The sequence below is a fragment of the Haemorhous mexicanus genome, chromosome Z, assembly GCF_027477595.1.
Source record: "Haemorhous mexicanus isolate bHaeMex1 chromosome Z, bHaeMex1.pri, whole genome shotgun sequence".
Taxonomy (NCBI): Eukaryota; Metazoa; Chordata; class Aves; order Passeriformes; family Fringillidae; genus Haemorhous; species Haemorhous mexicanus.
Window position 1 is genome coordinate 19722319 of NC_082381.1, and position 19200 is coordinate 19741518.

General features: G+C 39.7%; 1 protein-coding gene across 1 annotated transcript; it reads left to right on the top strand.

Annotated features, from left to right (window-relative positions):
* Positions 1–368: 368 nt before the first annotated feature.
* On the top strand, positions 369–13392 carry SLC25A46 (solute carrier family 25 member 46). The gene is made up of 8 exons (XM_059873747.1): positions 369–749; positions 2521–2563; positions 3845–3902; positions 4401–4478; positions 5147–5247; positions 7743–7799; positions 8241–8298; positions 11293–13392. Exons 1-8 carry the CDS (start codon positions 497–499, stop codon positions 11869–11871), a joined length of 1227 nt encoding a protein of 408 aa, XP_059729730.1. The 5' UTR covers positions 369–496; the 3' UTR covers positions 11872–13392.
* Positions 13393–19200: the final 5808 nt, after the last annotated feature.

The following is a 19200-nucleotide window of genomic DNA, read 5'->3' on the forward strand; positions in this document are numbered from 1 at the left end:
GCCGTGTCTGTGTCGTGCTCATCTCCAGCGTCGATAAGAAGGATGTTTTTCCCCGGAAAGTGCTGTCTCAGGTCCGCATGGCCACCTTATGTTTCTCCGGCTACCTCTCGTTCTTTCTCACGGCTTCCCCACGGGGCCGGTCCACCGGGCCAAGGCCGGGAGCGGAGCCGCCACACGGGCTCTCCGCCCGCCGCACCGCCAGGGGGAGCCCTCGCCCGCCCGCCCCCTCCCCCGCCCGCCCGCCCCCTCCCCCGCCCGCCCGCCCCCTCCCCCGCGCCGGACGCCCCGCCCCGGGCCGGGCAAGCGGAGCGCCGCCATTGGCCCAGCGCCCCGGCCCCGCCCTCTCGGCGGTCACGCGCGCGGCCTCACCGCGGCCGGAAGTGCCAGGGCGGGCGGCGGATCCGGGTCCGTTGCCGCCGGTGCGGCCCGAGCGCGGCGCCTCCCGCTCCTCTCCTGCTGCCCTCGGCCCCGCCAGGCTCCCTCAGTCACTCCCGCCATGCACCCGCGGCGCCCCGACGGCTTCGACGGCCTCGGTTACCGCGGGATCGGCCGCGACGAGCTGGGCCCCGGCTCCAGGCCCTTCAGCAGCGGCTCGGAGCTGGGCTCCTGGGTGACCAGCCCGCCCGACATCCCCGGCAGCCGCAACCTGCACTGGGGCGAGAAGACGCCGCCGTATGGGGCCGGGACCCCTCTGGGCGGCGCCGGCTCCAACGAGGAGGCCAACCTCGGGGCGGCCGGCCCCGGTGCCGGTAAGGGAGGGCCCGGCCTGGGCTAGCCCGGGAGCGGCCGCCGCCTCTCACAGCTCCCCGGTGCCGCTGACCCGCGGCTCCCGCCTCCCGCGAGCAGTGACCCGCCGGGCAAGGGCAGGCAGGCCGCGGCCCTGGGCTGTGCCGCGGCCAGGCCCAGCGCCGCCCGGCCCTTCTTTATACTGGCGGTGCTGAAGCGCCGGGCATAAAAGTCCTTTAGAAAAACGCGGACTGCTCCGTGGCTGCCTGTTGCGCTCCTGCACTGTGTAACTCCGTGCGAAATGGTTTGAGAGGGCCAGAACGCGCCCGCAGCTTCACGTTAAGCACTGTGCGGTCAGCTTGCTCCTCATTGCCCATGTAAACAATCTCCTGCAGAAACACTCCGCCCTCTTTAAGGGCAGGAAGTGCTTTTGGCTCTTGGAGTGCTGCGTTACTGTGGTGCTGTTCCATACTGCCTGGCTTCTCTCGGTTTTAAAACCTGAACTGTTGACGTAAACCTCCCCCGTCCACATGTGATAGCAGGGGAACTGTGGGAATGGTAGGATTTAAGGAAGCAACTGAGTACAAGGCTTTTTCAGTAATTGCTGCAAAACTGAGTATAAACCTCCATAAATAAAGTCATTTTAATGAAATAGAGGTGAATTAAGGAAAACTTGCTGTATCTAGGGTAGTGCCTGTTGTTTTCTTTAAATAAAAGGACCAGGTTATAGACACTTGAGTTTCAAAAGATATATGAAATAGTAATTTACCTGAAATCGAATTATTTTAGTAGGCAAGTCTTTCTTCTCTGACCTGTAGTGCCATGTTTTATGTAGGTCTCATGAAGAGTAGAGCCTTTAGCTGGACTCTATCTGTGCATGCACTGGTTGAAGCACTGTTTGAGTATCTTTGCATAGCAGAAGACTACATTTTTTCCCCCATCTACATGTGGAAGGTGTGTTCATTCTGCAGTTTGGAGCACTGATAAGGAATTGCTGTAATCACTGAATTCAGCAGCTGCAAATGGTATCTTACCATTCGTAGGAGGGCTGCCACATGTGTGTGGTGCCCCACTGAAGTTACTGACTTCATCCATGCCTTCAGACTGCTTGCACTCTGTGAAGATTGTAGGGCTGGGTATTAACTTTAAATTAGCTTTACTGTTCTAATGCTCATCTTAAAATCCCTTCTGACAATTCCCAATGTGCAAATGTTTGGTTGCAGGCAACAGAGAGTTAAATTAATTACTTTTGTAATTCTCCAGTAACTAGATTTTTGCAAAGGACTGGAGTTAAACAACTGGCTTGAAAATTTGCCTTATGTTGTTTGTTACTTTATCCATGACTTTTTGTGTAACTTCAACCAAAATTTTGCCTTCTTACTGTTTTAACATTATTTTCACCTCAATTATCTAAATTTATGTTTCAAGATTACTGTAAACTCATGCCTGCTTAATCTTTCAGTAGTTGGTTTTTTAAGATATTAAAATACTCTCTGTTTTACTGTTCATTTTTTCTGTTCTTTTTTTCCCCTGTAAGAAAAGCATAATTTTATATATAAGAGTATGTACAAACTCAAATGCAGTCTAAAGTGCAAATATTCCTGGGGGAATTTTTTTTTTAATATCCTCTGTTCCTCAACTGCCATAAATATTGTGGTTTAGAGCTTGTAATTTTCTAATGCAAGTACAGGATAAAATTAGTTTTTCAGATCCTGTGCATGGCATTTTCTCTATTTTGTGATTATCACTGCTATATAATCTGGTTTTGTTTTGGTTTTTTTTCTTCTTTTTCAGAGCAGTTGAACAGATTTGCTGGCTTTGGTATTGGCCTTGCAAGGTAAGAGTTGTGTTCAGTGACAAAGCAGTCGTAAAACTCATATTTGTCTCATAGGGTTTATAAAACCCTACATACACTTTTATATTGTGTTTTTATTCCAATAGCCATAAGTAGTTGAAATGTTTAGAAACTTACTACCCCCATTTAGATTTCTGTTTTCTTTAACTGTTGTTCAAAAAATATTTGCATGAATGTAAGAAAAAGTTTTTCATATTCATATTCATCCTGGAATGCCCAGGATGTGTGTACCCTGTCCGAGTAATCTGAAAATAACACCAGAAAACTTTTTTGACATTTGCAACTTTTATTAATATTTTTAGGCAATACAGACATTTCTGAAGAAAGTGAAAATGTCTTCAAGTGTATTACCAAAGTATCCTCAGACCATAATGTTCATCTAACCAAGTGGTCTGAAGGCCATTTTATTCTTTATTATAGTGACCCTGATTATTGATAGTATTTTTGAGAAAGTGCTGAATTTTAAGATGCTTATGTCCAGGGAAAGTTTTACCTCTTTTGGTAGTAGCAAACTACAAATTAGCTCAATAGTTACAAAACTGCAGTATTTTCCTGTGCCACTTGTTTATCAGAAGTTCAGAAACCTACCAGAGATGATCCTGTAGCTTGTGTTTGTAAAAGTCCTGGATGTTCTACTTTTCTAATCCATGTCCCGGGCTTGAGCAATGTACAGGTAAGTACTCTAATCACTCAGGCACTTTGAGATGAAATTAATATTTTCTCTGAATGGCTGCAACCAGGAATTCTGCTTTGCAAGTGAGAACTTTCCTGTGAAGTTTTGATTGAAGTATGACTTCTGGCAGTGGCAGGAGATTTGCTTTTGGGTCAGTAGTATTTTTGGTGAGAAGGTAGTTAGTACCAGTCCTTCTCTGGCCCTCCTAAGGAGAGTCTTGATTAATAATACAGTATGCAGAATTAGCATAAAACTGGAACTAATCCTCTCATAATTGTGGTTGGGGTTTGTTTTGTACCATGATACTTTGTGGAGGATGACATTAAGAAATTTTGTATGTTTTTTTGCTTATAAAAATATGTGCATACTACATAGGTATGGGGTTTGTCATAGTGAATGTATATGTCAGATTTCATGTAACTTGTTCCTTGGGAGGCTGTTGGATAGCCATCAAAAACATACCTGGTTAGTTCACTAGAAAATATATTGCTTTTCCAAATACTGATTTGCTGCTGTTAGAGACAATTAACAAGCCTTTTCTAAGGAATTTTAGTGACTTCTCGTGCATTAAATACAGTTTTCCTTTAAAGCCTATTTACAGAAAATGTGTTGGCACATCCTTGCATTGTTCTGCGTCGTCAGTGTCAGGTATGTCTTTTAAATTACCTATTCCAGTCAAAGCTCCTGTGTACTGTCATATCTCTGTATGAAAGTATGTATTATAGGAAGCTTTGTAATTTTTAGGGGGCCTCTGCTACATTAACAAGTTTTTACTTCTAGAATACATGTTTTCTATTCTGCAGTTTAGGTTAGTTTAAAAAATCTTGCTCATTTTTCTTTGGGTAGTGGAAAGCAAATTACAGCCAGTAAGTGTTTTGGGGTCTGCAGAGCAACTTTCAGATCCCCATTTAGCAGCAGGATGCTTTGTTTCATAGATTCTGATTTATGTATTGTTTATTGTTTAAACTATCAGCATATGAATACTGAAAAGGGCTGCCTACTTCCCTAAATTTCAGTGAGAACTTGCTCATATTTTTCGCTGATCTTTACAGAGATAAAATTCTTATATGTGAAACACCTTTATCTTTCAGAATTGTATCATCTGCAAGTGTGTTTCTAAGACTGCCATTATTTATATTTTAACAGGTTAACTATCATGCACGGAATTATCATCTCACACCATTTACTATTGTCAATATCATGTACTGCATCAATAAGACACAGGTTAGTACTTGATGGCAGGCTGTATGTGAGCATTGAGACTTCCTACAGCATGTATGTACATTGTGATTATGTAGGTGGTGTTGGAAAGCATGGCTGTTCTGAGGGTTTGTTAGTTTTATGGTTACAGAGATGTGTCAAAAAGATAAGTAAACCATTATTTTTTTCAGTAGTACGGTGCTTAGTGGGGAAAGATTTATGGATGTTAGAAAACAAAAAGTCACTGAATTTTTTTTTTCATTAGGTTTCTAAGAGATCATTAATCAGTATGTGAATAAAGTTATTGTTGAAGTGACTCCTTCCAAAGGTAGTACTGAATATATTTCCAATTCTGCAGGGGAATGGCAATCCTTAAACTTAAATCAGAAGACAGGAATAAATTCTTAATTCTGAATATCTTATGGATGTACTTTTGACATCTCAAGCTCATTTTGTCCATAAAAAATGGTGTTGAGTATTAACAGTGGGAGACGTGCCTCCAAAATTATTGACAGGTCTTTGAAATTATTGAAAAACAAAACTTCTTCATAGATTAAAAAATAAGTTGTGACCCAAGTTTAATGGCAAAGTTGAACAGTAGAATTGTAGCCCTGTGGTCTGAATTTACTAATTTTTTAAAATAATAAGTTGAAAATATTTTTGAGTTTTATGGTGGATATTTCAACACACAGGGTCCAAGAGCTCTCTGGAAAGGAATGGGCAGCACTTTCATTGTTCAGGGCATAACCCTGGGAACAGAAGGCATCATCAGTGAATTTACACCTTTGCCAAGGTATTGCATGTGTTTTTTAACCATTTCTAACAAATCAATAAGATGTTGACTTATTTTCAAAGTGTTAATAAGGCTGTTTGAAAAATATTCCTTCATGAGAACAGCAAGACAATAAATAGGTGTTTCCAGACACAGTGTGGTTGTCTTGGAAAAGAGGACCTTATAATTCATAAATAGTGAGGAACTCTTTTTAGGAACTTTATTTGTTTGTGTCAGCTTACTTGTTTTGCTTAGAAACGCTCTGGCAAATTGGTCTTTGGTATTCAACTCCATAATTAAAAAAATGATAGTTTTCTTCTTTTATTGAGGTTTTTATTGTGTGATAATAACAAATACCATACCTAAGGGAAAAATTCCTGATCTTATTAATCTGTATACAGAAGACTTGCCCAGCTAATGAGCTAGCACTGCCATTTTGCTGAATATTTGCACTGTCCTTGGTAGGAGGGAGAACAGAATGGCCTGCATTAGTGAATGAGAAGACATGGCAAATGGGTGTCCATGTAGCAGCAGCTTTATCTTCTGCTTTCCTTGACCAACAGCTACATGTACCTTGTTCAGTATTCTCATAACAAAAATGTTAGCACTAAAAATTTCTGACTTTATTTAAAAAAGATATTCATCATTCTACATAACTGTGTCAACCCTCTGCTGCAGAAGTTTAGTAATTTTTTACTAAAAATATTCAGGAACATGGAAACTACCCTGGGTTTAAAAAGAAGAAATGGTTAGGATGAATCAAATACTGTTATGATGTATGTGTCCATACTAATAAAAGTAGGCATTTGCAAAAACATTAGCAAAAGTATTTCATATTTAAATTGTGTAGAGTGTGTATTTAAGGGTATTGGTCAGCTCTGTTTCATAGGTAATTGAAATTTCCAGGCATGTGCTTTCCTCTAAGTGTGTTTTAGATACAGCTCTAGAGTATGCTTAAGTTCATGAGATGTGGTGTGGTGTTTATGTCTTCATAGTTCTGAGTTCTCACAAATGTGAGCAATGTTTTTGTATTTGGGGGACAGTACAGAAGTTTGGAAAGTAAGCTGGTGCTGCTGCCAGAATAATCAAACCTTTCTGCTTCAACCAGCTCATTCCTTCCTCTGTGCTACTCCCATCTTTGTGGAAACACAATGTGTGAACAGTCAGGAAATTAACTGGACTGTGAAAGTGATCTGGCTAAAATGGTTTTCTTGTACATGCATCACCTCACAACAGTTTTCTACTGAATGCTCTCTCTTCCTTCTTAGTGGTGGCTTGCGTGTTTGGGTGTCACAGGGAGGAGAGGGTTATTGCTTGTAGCAGCAGTGCCAGCAAATCTAATTTAAAAGGTTATTTAACTGCATTATCAGGGTCCAAAGAGCACCGACAAGTGAAATGTCATTTCTAATTCTATGTTATAGTTACATGAAAAAATGCCCCTCTTTTAGGAGAGGAGCCCAGAAATGGGTGTGAACATTTTGTACTAGGCAAACTTGTTACGTGATAGTTCTTGCACAGTTATGCCTTATGGATTGGCAGATTAGGCTTTCACACATTAGTTTGGCTGGTTTAATTTTCCACATCATTTAAGTATTAGGGGTAAGTGGATGTGATCCAAATGTATGAAATACATAATGGTAAAAATGATCTTCTGTTCCTGTTTAGTGATTGACCTATGTATTTAAAATGTCATAGCTAGTAGCAACACTTAATTCTTCAGAAAGAGTAAAATCTTGCCTTTCTTGGATTAGGGTTAACTACAAGCAGTGTCTGATTGTGATTCCTAGATAAGACTTGAAGCTGAAAACATTATAGCTTGTTATTAAAAATGCAAAGTCTAATGTGCCCAGCATTTCAGACTACTTCAAGGAAATATTTTTGATGTCACCTTTGTGATAAATACATGGATTTTCTTCTTTTTTATCAGAATATGCTAAGGACTGGTCATAGAACAAAAAACTTCAGTTATGTCTATATGGAATTACTGTGCAACTTCTTGCCTGACCTCTTGTACTTGATTTTATTCTTGTCTAACTGTACATGAATATGATTTATATTTTCTTTAAAGAAATAACAGTCGGGTAGACATAACCTTAAGAACAGAAGAGTGCAACCAAACCAAAATGAAATAAAAATGATTTCTTGGTAAAGGAAGAGTAGGAAAATATTAAAGTACTCCATTGCTCCCTGAAAATTGCTTTAAGCGCTTGTACATAAGGTTGCTAAATAAATATAGAACTTATTAAAGTCAGTTGCTGTGAGAAATGCAAACATCTTAGTAATTAATAACTGAAACCTTTTTTGGTAGAATATCTGGCAGGCCCGAAAAACTACTTGAAGTTAAGTATGATTTACTAAATATTTTGCTTTGTCTTTTCAATATGGGAAATACATCAACCTGAGTAGTAGAACAGCAGTATGAAAACTGACAACAGGTTGTTGACACTCATGGAAGAATTGCTTGAGAATTACATGTGGATGATTATTCATGTTGTGGTAAATACTTCTCTTTTTAGAGAGCTTTCGCATAAATGGAATCTCAAGCAGATAGGTGGACACCTTTTACTCAAAGGGTAAGTATAGCATGTGTCTCATGTCTTACTATCTAAACATAATAAAACTACAAAATGGACATAAGTTTAGTCTGCTGCTACATCTTCTTGACAAGACAGTACTTTTCAAATGCTGGTTTTTTTGAACAATCGTGATTACATACACCACTTTCACAGGTTTTCTTATACTAGATCCCTGTGTCTATGGAACTCAACTAAATTAAAAGATTAGACTATTTTAGGTCTTAATCAGTCTGATCACATGGAAATAGAATTTAACTAAACTTTAGACTGAAGCTTATCTCAACTAGTTGATGTACATTTTAGTAATTGAGTTATACTTGGTTAATTTTCTCTCAGGGATAATTTGGTAGATAGCTTTATCAACTTACAGGTGCCTGAAGTTTGGCTGAAATTCCAGTATTGTCATTATGTTAATTCTTACACTGTTAATTCCTACAGGTTAACACATGTGATAGCAATGCCTTTTTATTCTGCGAGCCTGATTGAAACTGTACAGGTAACTTAAATATATTTGGAACATTTTAAGATATACTGGTACTCTTTATAGCTTAGATTATGTGGAGAGATGGATCTTTGAATTCAGGTTTGTGTTGCAGTAGTTGCATTTGTTTTGCTTGAGGCTGTGTGACTTAGCTGAAATGGGCGTTACCTATGTAGGGTATATCAGTGTACTATCTTAATTCTAAATCTAGAATTAGAACACTTAATATAGATAGTTGGAATATATTGTATATGAAATAGGGACATGCTATATCTATGTGTTCCAGCAGATAAAGCATAAAGAAGTTTTTCTCATGTAAGATTTTTAACCTTTGCTTTCCAAGGCATGTTGTTACAGTGACATCTGTCCCCTACAACAACTGTAAAATTTTTTCCAATAGTTCAACGGGGATTTCTAATGAAATACTCAACTCTACCCTCTCAGGACTGCTTTCATTCAATCAGCTTTTTAGTTTTAATCTTCGTCTAGTTCTTCCTTAGCCACAAAAATTAAAGTCTGGACCTGTCACTTAGAATGCATATTAGCTTGTTCTGTAACTGCCGAGTAGCCCCAAGCACTGTGGTGCAGACTGCTGGTCCATGAGGTGTTGTGTCTCTTTCTGGAGAAAGGCAAGGGTTAGCTGTGCAGAAATGTCCAGCATAATTCTCCCAGCCCTCTCTGTATAATTACTGCTCTTAGATGACATGACAGTGTCTGTGCAGCTAATGGAACTCTTTCAGTAGTTTGAGCTCTCATATGGAGGGTGCAGGATAGTCACTCTTGTGTTACTGAGGCATCAAAATAATAATTTTCATTCATAGCATGGGCAAGTCCTATGTACTGTCAAGACTAGTTTGCTGGTGTATGTGTTCAAAATGGTGCTTTTTCTGGGGAGAACGCTGGCTTCTGCAGTTTCTTAGTTTCAGCATGTACTTTAGAGGCATGGACAGGGGCAGGATTCTGCTGTGGGCAGACAATCCAAGCTGAAATGAGACAGAAGGTACTAGGAGAGCTGTTCTGTCTGAACTGGCTGCATTATGGATTAACAGGACAGGTGACATTAAGCAGCTGTGCAGGGAGAGTTATAGACTCCCCACAACAAACTCACTTCCTCTAAAGATACTCTGTATTTCAGAAATCTTCTTTCCTCGTGGGATCTCTGGTTTGGGGAATATTTGGGAGACTTAGCTGGAGTCATAATGGGAACCTAGCTGGAACAGCTCTACCCTGAGCATACCATAATTTTGGAACTAGAAACAGTGGTGGAACACTTAATGTTTCTGGAGTTCATAGCAGGCCACAGAATGTAATGTTATGTCTTACTGCTCGTTTTTTTTTTTTTGTCTGAAGGGATGTTGCATTACCTGTGTTGTTGGGCACAGGTAAATTTTTTAGCAATAAAAGAGAACATGATTTAGGGCCTGTCTTCTGTTTGCAAAGTATATCGTTTCTTTGCTAAAAAGCAACTTAATAGGAAAACAATAAAATCCAAAAAAGCATCTCTCTTGGCATTTTAGGTAGGTGATCTTCTCTCTATTGGATTGATTATGAAAATTCCACTGAGATCTGAGGATTTTAAGATGAGTAGCTTCAGCTGTGTACAAGTATTTTAGTGAACAAGTGTGTGTCTGTCTGTATGTGTATATATGATATACAAAATGTGTTCTTGAATTCCTGGAAATATCATTATAAGCTTATTAGAAACACAGCGGAGGTAATGATAGCATTTGTGAAGATTTTTATATTGTATTAATCAGTGCAGGAGAGCAACTTGACTTGCCAGGTTTGCGTTACATTCCTGTGCTGCAAGATGACAATGACCAATGACAAACCAGAAAAGCTGAAGATTGTTGGATTTCCTACTAGCAGGTTTATATTGACTTTGACTGTCTTCATTCTGGTAAACCATGCTGTTCAACAGTATCTGTTTTACACTTATCCAAGTGTACATTTCACCAAAATAGCTGTAAAGGGTGGAAATTTGTAGCTGTCACATTTGTTCTTTTGTCATTAGCATCTCAAACCTCATGGTGGCGTGTTAGGCCAAAGCAGGAGTGGTTTTGAAGTGCAGTGACTGTAGTGAAGTGGGACAGAAAAGGAGTCAGTAGGGGTTGTGCTGCTTAACTTGTACTTAAAGTCTGAAACAACATTATGTTCTCAGGCATTTAAACTAGTTTCTCGCCCACACAGAAAAGACCATCAAGGCTCTGCAGGCTGTTTAATATTTCCGCAAAATACTGAGGAATATTCTGGTGGTTTATTCCGCTATGAGGTCAGGACATAGAGACTTGGACGTTTAGGAGAGCACCAAAATCTTGAATTTTGGATGTAAACCACATGATAAAACACTAATAGCATGGGAAATAATGTTTTTAACTTAATCCTACCCTGCCAGGTGGACTGTAACAGAGTAAATAATTATTACAGGATTTTTATTTTTAGCACATGAATAGCGTAATTATCTCTTCACTCAGAGACAACATGAGTAACAAATACTACTTTAAATGCATATAATGCCATGAAAACATTCAGAACTGAACTATTAAATTCACGTCAAAAATGAGCTTTCAACACTAGTTATAGAAGTCTTTACTATGTAGATTCAAATTCAAAGGTTATAGTCATAGTCTTTAAAGTAAAGGAATTTTGAATTAAATAAGTACTTCCTGGCATTTTGCTCCAGATGTAGACATTTTAAGTTCATGTTTTGCATTCTCATACTTCCAGCAGTAGGCTGAAGGTTGTATTTCTTTGGTAGAAACACAGACAACTGCAATATACATTAAAAAACCCTCACCTCTTTAAGATGGGTTCATTCTTTAAAAAGAAGCTTAATTGAATGCTGTGAAGAGTGTTATAACAAGGGACTTTTATTTGTACAGCTGTGTAGACATAATAGCAAGTATTTAACTCTTTTTAAAAGTTCAGCAGTGCTAAAGTGTCAGAGTGGATGTCAGGATGTTTTTGAAGTGCTCAGCATGAGTTGTAACTCCTTGTTTGTTCTTGTAGAGTGAAATAATTCGAGACAATCCTGGCATCCTGGACTGCGTGAAAGAAGGAATTGGGAGAGTTGTAGGCTTGGGAGTACCCCATAGCAAACGTCTCCTTCCTCTGATGGTCCTGACTTTTCCCACTGCTCTACACGGAGTTCTTCACTACATCATCAGTTCCGTCGTCCAGAAGCTTGTCTTGTTTGTTTTGAAAAGGGATAATTCCCACAACCTTCCAACTGAGAGCTCCAATTCTGTGCAGAGCATGCTGGATGCGTATTTTCCAGAACTTATTGCTAGCTTTGCTGCTAGCCTTTGTGCTGATGTCATGCTTTACCCGCTGGAAACAGTTTTGCACCGCCTTCATATTCAAGGGACACGCACAATAATTGACAATACAGACCTTGGCTATGAAGTGCTTCCAATCAATACTCAGTATGAGGGAATGAAAGACTGCATAAATACTATAAAACGGGAAGAAGGAATGCAAGGTTTTTATAAAGGATTTGGAGCTGTTATAATACAGTATACCTTGCATGTGGCAGTTTTACAGCTTACCAAAATTATTTACTCAACACTGCTTCAAAATGTTTCTTAATCTGTCCAGGCCTGGATCTAGCACATTGGACATGATTGACTTGCTAACCTAGTTATTGTTTGAGTGGCTTAGAAAATGAACTTTGGGGAATCCACTGTGGATTCTCCTCACACTGTAGAATAACTTGTTTTAAAAATGGGGATATAGTTTCCGAAGTGTAATTAAAAAAGGACTGTTTAAAAATTACAGACACAAATTGAATATGTCATATGCAGTCATACAAGGGGATCAGATTTCAAATGTGATTGCATTGAGGATTTACTTTTCCTCTTACCACTTCAGTGACATAAGGAATGGATATGAATTGCTAGTATCTGCTTTGTAAGTATCACAAATGATATTTAATATGGACTGTTAAGCAGTTGAATTTATTTTCTTAAGTTATAAGAACTTGCATATAGGGGGCTGATGATCTTTTAAAAATGTTTCCAACTTCGCTGTTAATGGAGCTGTGAGTAAAACAGAAACTGTAAAAGTGACTTAAGTAGACTTAAATGTTATCATTTGCAGGTATATAGAAGATTTACTTTGCTGCAGTGTGGCAGAAGATGACAAATGGGAATCTCCTGCTTCGTATAAAAACAGTGAAAAATGGGTTTGGGGCAAAACTGCACAGAATGCAAATCTGGCTGTCTTGCAGTTTGTTTGCAAGGCTTACAATAACTGTGTGAATAAAGCAAAATAGAAACTGATGTGTGCATGTGTAAGTGCCATTTTTAGTTGACTTTGCACTGACAACTTCGGGGTTTAGTTTTACTCTGATGCTCCATATGAGAGTGTAATAATCATACAAATCTGTGTGCAGTAGTAGTAGCAGTGTTCAAAGTGTACAAGAAAGCCTAAGAAAACAATTGGCTGTTCCTAGAGTTTTTATTTTGTTAGATTGGAGGGGTGTGTATAAAATTGTCTCCCTAACTATTTAGCGCTGATGTCTGTAATTCAAAATCTCTGCTAGTTTAAATATTTTGTAGAGCAGAGCTAAGTCTGTTTATGTGCAAGGGAACTATTGAAATAAATCACTATTGCCCTCTTCCCCTTCAGACTCAGCCTGAAAATGATTTTTAATCATTCTAAATAGTCTAATCTTTGGTTTGATCAGTAAATATGGCGGTTGGGAGATGGTTTTTGCAAATAAAACAAGCATGTGGAAAGTCACTTATAAATTATGAGAGGCTGCTGCTTTTTTCACATTCATGTGGCAAGTCTGTTTTTGTGAATGCTGTAAAGTGATCTGCATTTTAATCATTAATCATTATGTAGTTACCACTTATGGAAAGTAGTCATGGTAAAATAATGCAAAGATGTTGCTCTCAGTCTTTCTGACTTCATATCAGGTCTACTTTGTTATTAATCTAACTTTCATGTATTTTAAATGCTTAAGTGTTGAAAAGTATGGTGAACTTGGAAACTGGATTCTTTTGAAATTCTGTTGATTGTAATTCTAGTGTATAGTGTATTAAATAAAATGAGAATTCACTGTAAGTATTATAAAATAATTCACCAAAGAGGCATGTAAAGGAATCCTGTTTTGTGTGTTATGTTTTACTGTTAGATTCCAGGGTGGCATTTTCAAGTTCCTCAACTTTTTTAAGAACATGATGAATTAAACTGCATGCAAGAACTTAGGTAAAATACTCAGTTCTTGAGTTGGTTTCTTGAAAAATTTCAATGAGTATTAAGATGGCCATGCCAGAGGATCATCCAGACTGGAAAAGACCTCAGCAGGTCAGGCAGTTCAAATTCATGCATTAAGCAAGGACAGCATTGACTTGTACATGCCCCTGCCCAGTCAAGTATTTAATACATGAAACTGGCCTTTTCAAATGTGTTAAATTCAGCTGTAGCCAACAATTTTATCACAATTGCCTCGAAGCAATAACTAGTGCATCTTGCAGTCCAGCACTTCCACATGTATCTGTAAAATTGGCCAGTCCTGTTTTTCTAGAAATAAAATTCTAGGGCTTTTTCCTTTGTGAAATGGAGGACTTGCCTTTATATATCCTTCAAGAGGGAAGATGAGTTCTCAAGAGTGACACTAGAGACTGCTATAATATTTTATTGTGTCAAAGACTTGCTTTCATTGCTGACAGTTTTGCAGTTGTAGTCTAGGTTCTCAGATCTGTAAGCAGGGTGAGAAAGAATGCTGTCAGTGTAGCCAGCTGTTCCATGGTGGAAAAAACCTTTTGCTTAAGGCTATACTTTTTTTGTCCTCTTTCTGGTAGTTAGAATGAACATGTTTAGATTTTTCATGTATACTTTTTTTATCTTCCAAAACACTTAATACATTATGTCCAGAGTTGCTAAGGTTTTGCCCATGCAAAAATGTAAATGAGTATGGGCTGAAAAAAGTAATTTAAGTCTTTTAAATCATAAGTGCTCCTGGTTTTCATTTGGATTTTAAATCTGAAGTACTCAATTTTTAGCTCACACAAATGACCAGTAGGTGGTTTCAGCAAGAGATACCACTGAAAACTACAAAACTGAATTGTCTGTCTGTAGGCTGTGATGAAATATGAAGAATTCTTATGCATAAGAATAAGAATTCTTAGGAAGAATTCTTACTCTAATTCTTGTGCCTGCTGCAAACACTTTTTAATATCTTTAAAGAGAGCTGATTTCCAGAAGGTCAGTGTTCCTGAAGAAAGCCAGATTCTGATGTTTTCCCCCAGTGAAGCATTACTTGGCTTCTTATCCATGTCTCTTACAAGGAAAGCCTTCATGTGCCGTAACTTACAACAGCCCAGGCAGAAAACTTTGAACTATGAGGCTTCCTGGAAGCAGGCAAATATCTGCCTGTGTTTTTTCATGGACAGCACACAGATGACACTTGGCTTTCAGTTGTGTTACAATGGAACTTTTAGATCCAGTGTTGATGCCAATACTGAATTCTCCAGGATTGTTCCAGCTGTGTTCATTCCTTTTAGCAGATCTGCTCTGATTTGATCTGCACTGTAATAATGCGAAATGTCCAGTTTTACAGATCTATGCAGAATTTGTAAGACTCAAATTTACATGTTTTTCTTAGCTCCTCTGATTTTAGCAGCAAGTTCAAAGCAAGTATATGGAAGGTATTCATCTCACATGGTCATTCAGCTGGATATACACCTGCAGCTACAAACACAGAGGAGAATCATAGAATATCCTGAATTGAAAGGGACCCACGAGGATCATCAAAGTTTAGTTCATGGCACCCCAAGTATCCCACTAAGTGCTTGAGAGCATTGTGCAAACACTTCTTGAACCTAGGTGCTCAGACCATGTCCCTGGGGAACCTGTTCCAGTGCCCAAACACCCATGGAAGCGAGAACCTTTGCCGAATACTCAACCTGAAACTCCCCAACACAACCTCAGGCCATTCCCTTGTTTTCTGTCATGGGTAACCACACACAAGTTTGTCTGCCCCCTTCCTCCCATCACAAAGAAGCTGAAGACTCCAATGGGATCTCTCCTCAGTCTCTTCTCCAGGCTGAACAGACTCAGTGACCACAGATGCTCCCCATGAGGCTCTTCCTTCAGCTCCATCATCTTTATGGCCTTCCTTTGGACATTCTTTAATATCTTTAAATTGTATATTGTGGCCTCCCAAACTGCCCCCAGCACTGGAGGTGAGGCCACCCCAGCCCAGAGCAGAGTGGGACAATGCCCTTCCTTGCCCAGCTGGGGATGCTGTGCCTGATGCCCCCAGGACAGGGATGTCCCTCCTGGCTGCCAGGGCACTGTTGGCTCATGTTCAACTTGCCATGGACCAGGACCTCCAGGTCCCTTTCCACGGTGCTGCTCTCCAGCCTCTCATTCCCCAATCTTTCCATACATCCAGGGTCACCCCATGCCAGGTGCAGAGTCCGGCATGTTTCCTGGTTGGACTGCACGCAGTTGGTGATTGCCCAGCCCTTTGATTCATCGAGGTCTCTGCAGGGCCTCCCTGCCTTTGAGGGATCAACAGCTCTTCCTGTCTTGTATCACCTGCAAATTTGCTGAGTCTCCCTTCCAGTCCTGCGTGCAGGTTGTTGATGAAGATGTTGAAGAGCACAGGGCCGAGGATGGAGCCCTGCAGAGCCCTGCTAGTGACAGGTCACCAGTTTGATGTCACCCCAGTCGCTGTAACCCTTTGTGCCTGACTGGTGAGCCAGTGGCTCACTCATCACATGATGTGTTTTTCCAGCTGTGGGCTGGACATTTTGTCCAGAAGGATCTTGTGAGTGACAATATGAAAAGCCTCACTGAAATCCAAAAAAATTACATCAGCTGGTTTCCATTGATCAGCCAGGTGGGTTTCCTTGTCATAAAAGGAAATCACGTTTGACAAACAGGACTTTCTCCTCATGAAGCCATGCTGATTGTGACAGATGACTGCATTGTCCTTCGGGTGTCCAGAATATTCCTAAAGCTCCTGGGTGATAGCTTCATATAACCAAGGCATCACAGATAAAATAGCTGAGTAGGAAAAACACCCTCCTTGATTTGTTGCTCATTTACAGAGGAGGATTTGTGGCTGAACTGGTGATTGGTGGCCATTTTGGCCACAGTGACCATTAGGTGATTCAGTTTAAAATCTCTTGAAAGGAGGAAAAGAACCTCAACCACGGACATGAGGAGAGCAGACTTCAGGAACTCCTAATGAGGTCTCTGGGAAAACATTTTAGAAGGTGCCAGAGTTCCAGTTCTGGTCACTTTTTGAGCACCACCTCCTAAATGCACAGGAAATTCCAGAATGTTGGAAGTCAAGCAAGTGAGGCAGAAGGCTGGCTTGGCTGAGCAGGGATTTTTTGGAGCTAAAGCAAGAAAAATAACATGTATGGCCAGTGGAAGCAGGGCCAGGTGCCATGGGAGAAAAATAGAGATGCTGCCATGAGGGAGAAAATTCATGAGCTGCTGATGTCATCATGAGCCTCTCTCAATGATTTTTGAACATTCCTGAGAATCCATAAAAGTCTGAGTTGATTGGAAACTGGTGAACATTGTCCCAGTTTTCAAGAAGGGCAAGGATGACCCAGAAAACTGCAGGCCTGTCAGCCTCCCTTCAGCACCCAGTGAAAATATGGGGAAGGGAAGTTTATTTTGGGAGTTACTGAAAACCACCTGAAGAACATAATCAATGTGTGTGATGTAAATGAGGCCTGTCCCTCCATTAATACACAACTTCTTGCTGAGCTCTAAGATTTTTGTCAGTATAATTCAGGGGTAGCTGTGGTCACTGTCAGACTATTTACTTCTTCAGTGATAACCAAGGAGAAGGGGTCACACACTAAATTATTTGGCTAAATGATTGTTGCTGTGAGATTTGAGAGCAATATAAAATGGGAGCATTCCCTCACTTGAATGGCAAAAGAGGTGGTAGGAAAATGGGAATATTCTGTTTGTTTGATTTTGCTTCAGAATATGTAATACATATCTCCAGCAAGGGCAGAAGAAGGCAGTATCTTAATTTGTGTTCTTCAAAAGCAAATCTGAATTCAAGGACTTGACAGAACTTGTATCTTCAAAATTTTTTGATAGAATAATTTGTTCTTTACTTTCTGCTCTCCAGCCTCCCCACAGACAGCCTGGCAATTTGGGAACATAATTTCAGGGCAGAAAAGGAGCAATATTGAAAATGGAATGTAGAGACTGTCCATAAATACAGAGAAACAAAAGTCAGTAATTATTGTTCTCAGTTGCATAAGCTGAATAAAATGTAGAAATGTCCAGATGTATATATATATATATATAGTATTTATGTCCAAATGTATTTATGTGTGTATTTATGTCAAATTTATGTCAGGTTTCATTTGGAAGTCTATTTCAGCCTTTATGTTCCAAATGGTGTTTTTAAAGTTTAATTCACAAAATGTGTTAACCCTGATATACCTTTATTTTTCCTCTGGATACTTGGAAACTGACTCAACTAAAAATCCAGCTATTCTTTCAGCTTTTCAATAGGAAAAAAAAGTCTTCTGCATCTTCCATTCAAATTGAGTCACTCTTTCAAGGGATGCAAATACCATCATACAGTGGTCTAATATGGCAGTTACAGATTTTTTTTTTGTTTGTTATTATTCAAGCTGCTAATGGGTTGGCTGCAGTACATATTGCCTGTAACAGCCTGATCTGGGTGAAATACTGTATCACTCTTCCCTTGTTTTCAAAACATAGGAGCAGAATGTGACTCCCACCCACCAAAGTAATAAAATCAAAAGGGGTATTTTGGCTTTTACCTGAAATTCTGAACCTTCCTCTTATTTGACAGTCCTATGCTTAGCACTAAGTCAAGTCCAGAGCAATGGGCCTTTTGCATGGAACTTGACTCTTCTGCCAAGGTGCTTCATGTCTTTCCCAAACTGAATTTTTACAAGCAACAGACTTGTAAACTGGTGTTCCTGATTCTTGGCTTCAGGATGTCTGCAGAAAAGAAAAACAGCAGGTTAGCTTTTTCCTGCAGCAGTGAATGTAACTCACTGAAGTTTCTGATATCTGAAATAGGATCCTGAATTTATGTAATACCTTTCAGTAAGGTATGTAATACCTTTACATACATTTTTTTGTATGTAATTCATTTCAGCATTATTTGTGGGAGGAAAGACCAATATACACATATGCCTTGGTTCTCAGCTTGTTACCAGCTCAGCCCAGTGCCACTCAAAGGGATGTGACACACCTTTGATGGCCACACAGCCCCCTGACAAGTTTATGGTCTCTGTGGGTAGAGGTATCAGTCTAAACCTGTTGCAAAATACAAGCATGGGCAGGACTGTCAGACACTCTTCCCATGGACTAGCTTTATGTATGCAAAATGGTAGGTGAAAAAAACCCAAACAAAGGCATGGAAAAGGGGATTCTTGAAACCAAGTATGTGCTTACTGTTGAGAGCACCCTGACAAGGAGATTTGTGTCACTTCAACAGCTACTTGAGAACAGTGAGGGGAAGGAGACTTGTCATGTAGCTACTTGTGTTTCAGGAGCTTAAAAATGCCTAGAGTGTTTTCTTTGAAAGATGGAGATTTTTTTATTTCCAATACAATCAAACAAAACCCCCCAAAAAAACTGGCAAAAAGGTTGCTGTGAAGCAGGTAACTGTTGCATAAAAATTTTTACATTCTTTGAAATGAACTAAATAATATTCACATTGGCTAATACTTTTTTTTCTTTTAATAAAAAGCAGCTACTTTATAGAGCCTACTTTTATCAAGGGAATTAATGTGTCTTGTTCTCTTAAGCAGTTTATTTGTATTGATTTGACAAGATAATGGGTCTAGAACCTCATTTGTGTGTTTTTCCCTGTAATTCATTGTGTCTGATAAGTGCTCTCTAATAATGGAGTTTCCTCAATGTAACACCAGTTGATCTTCATAA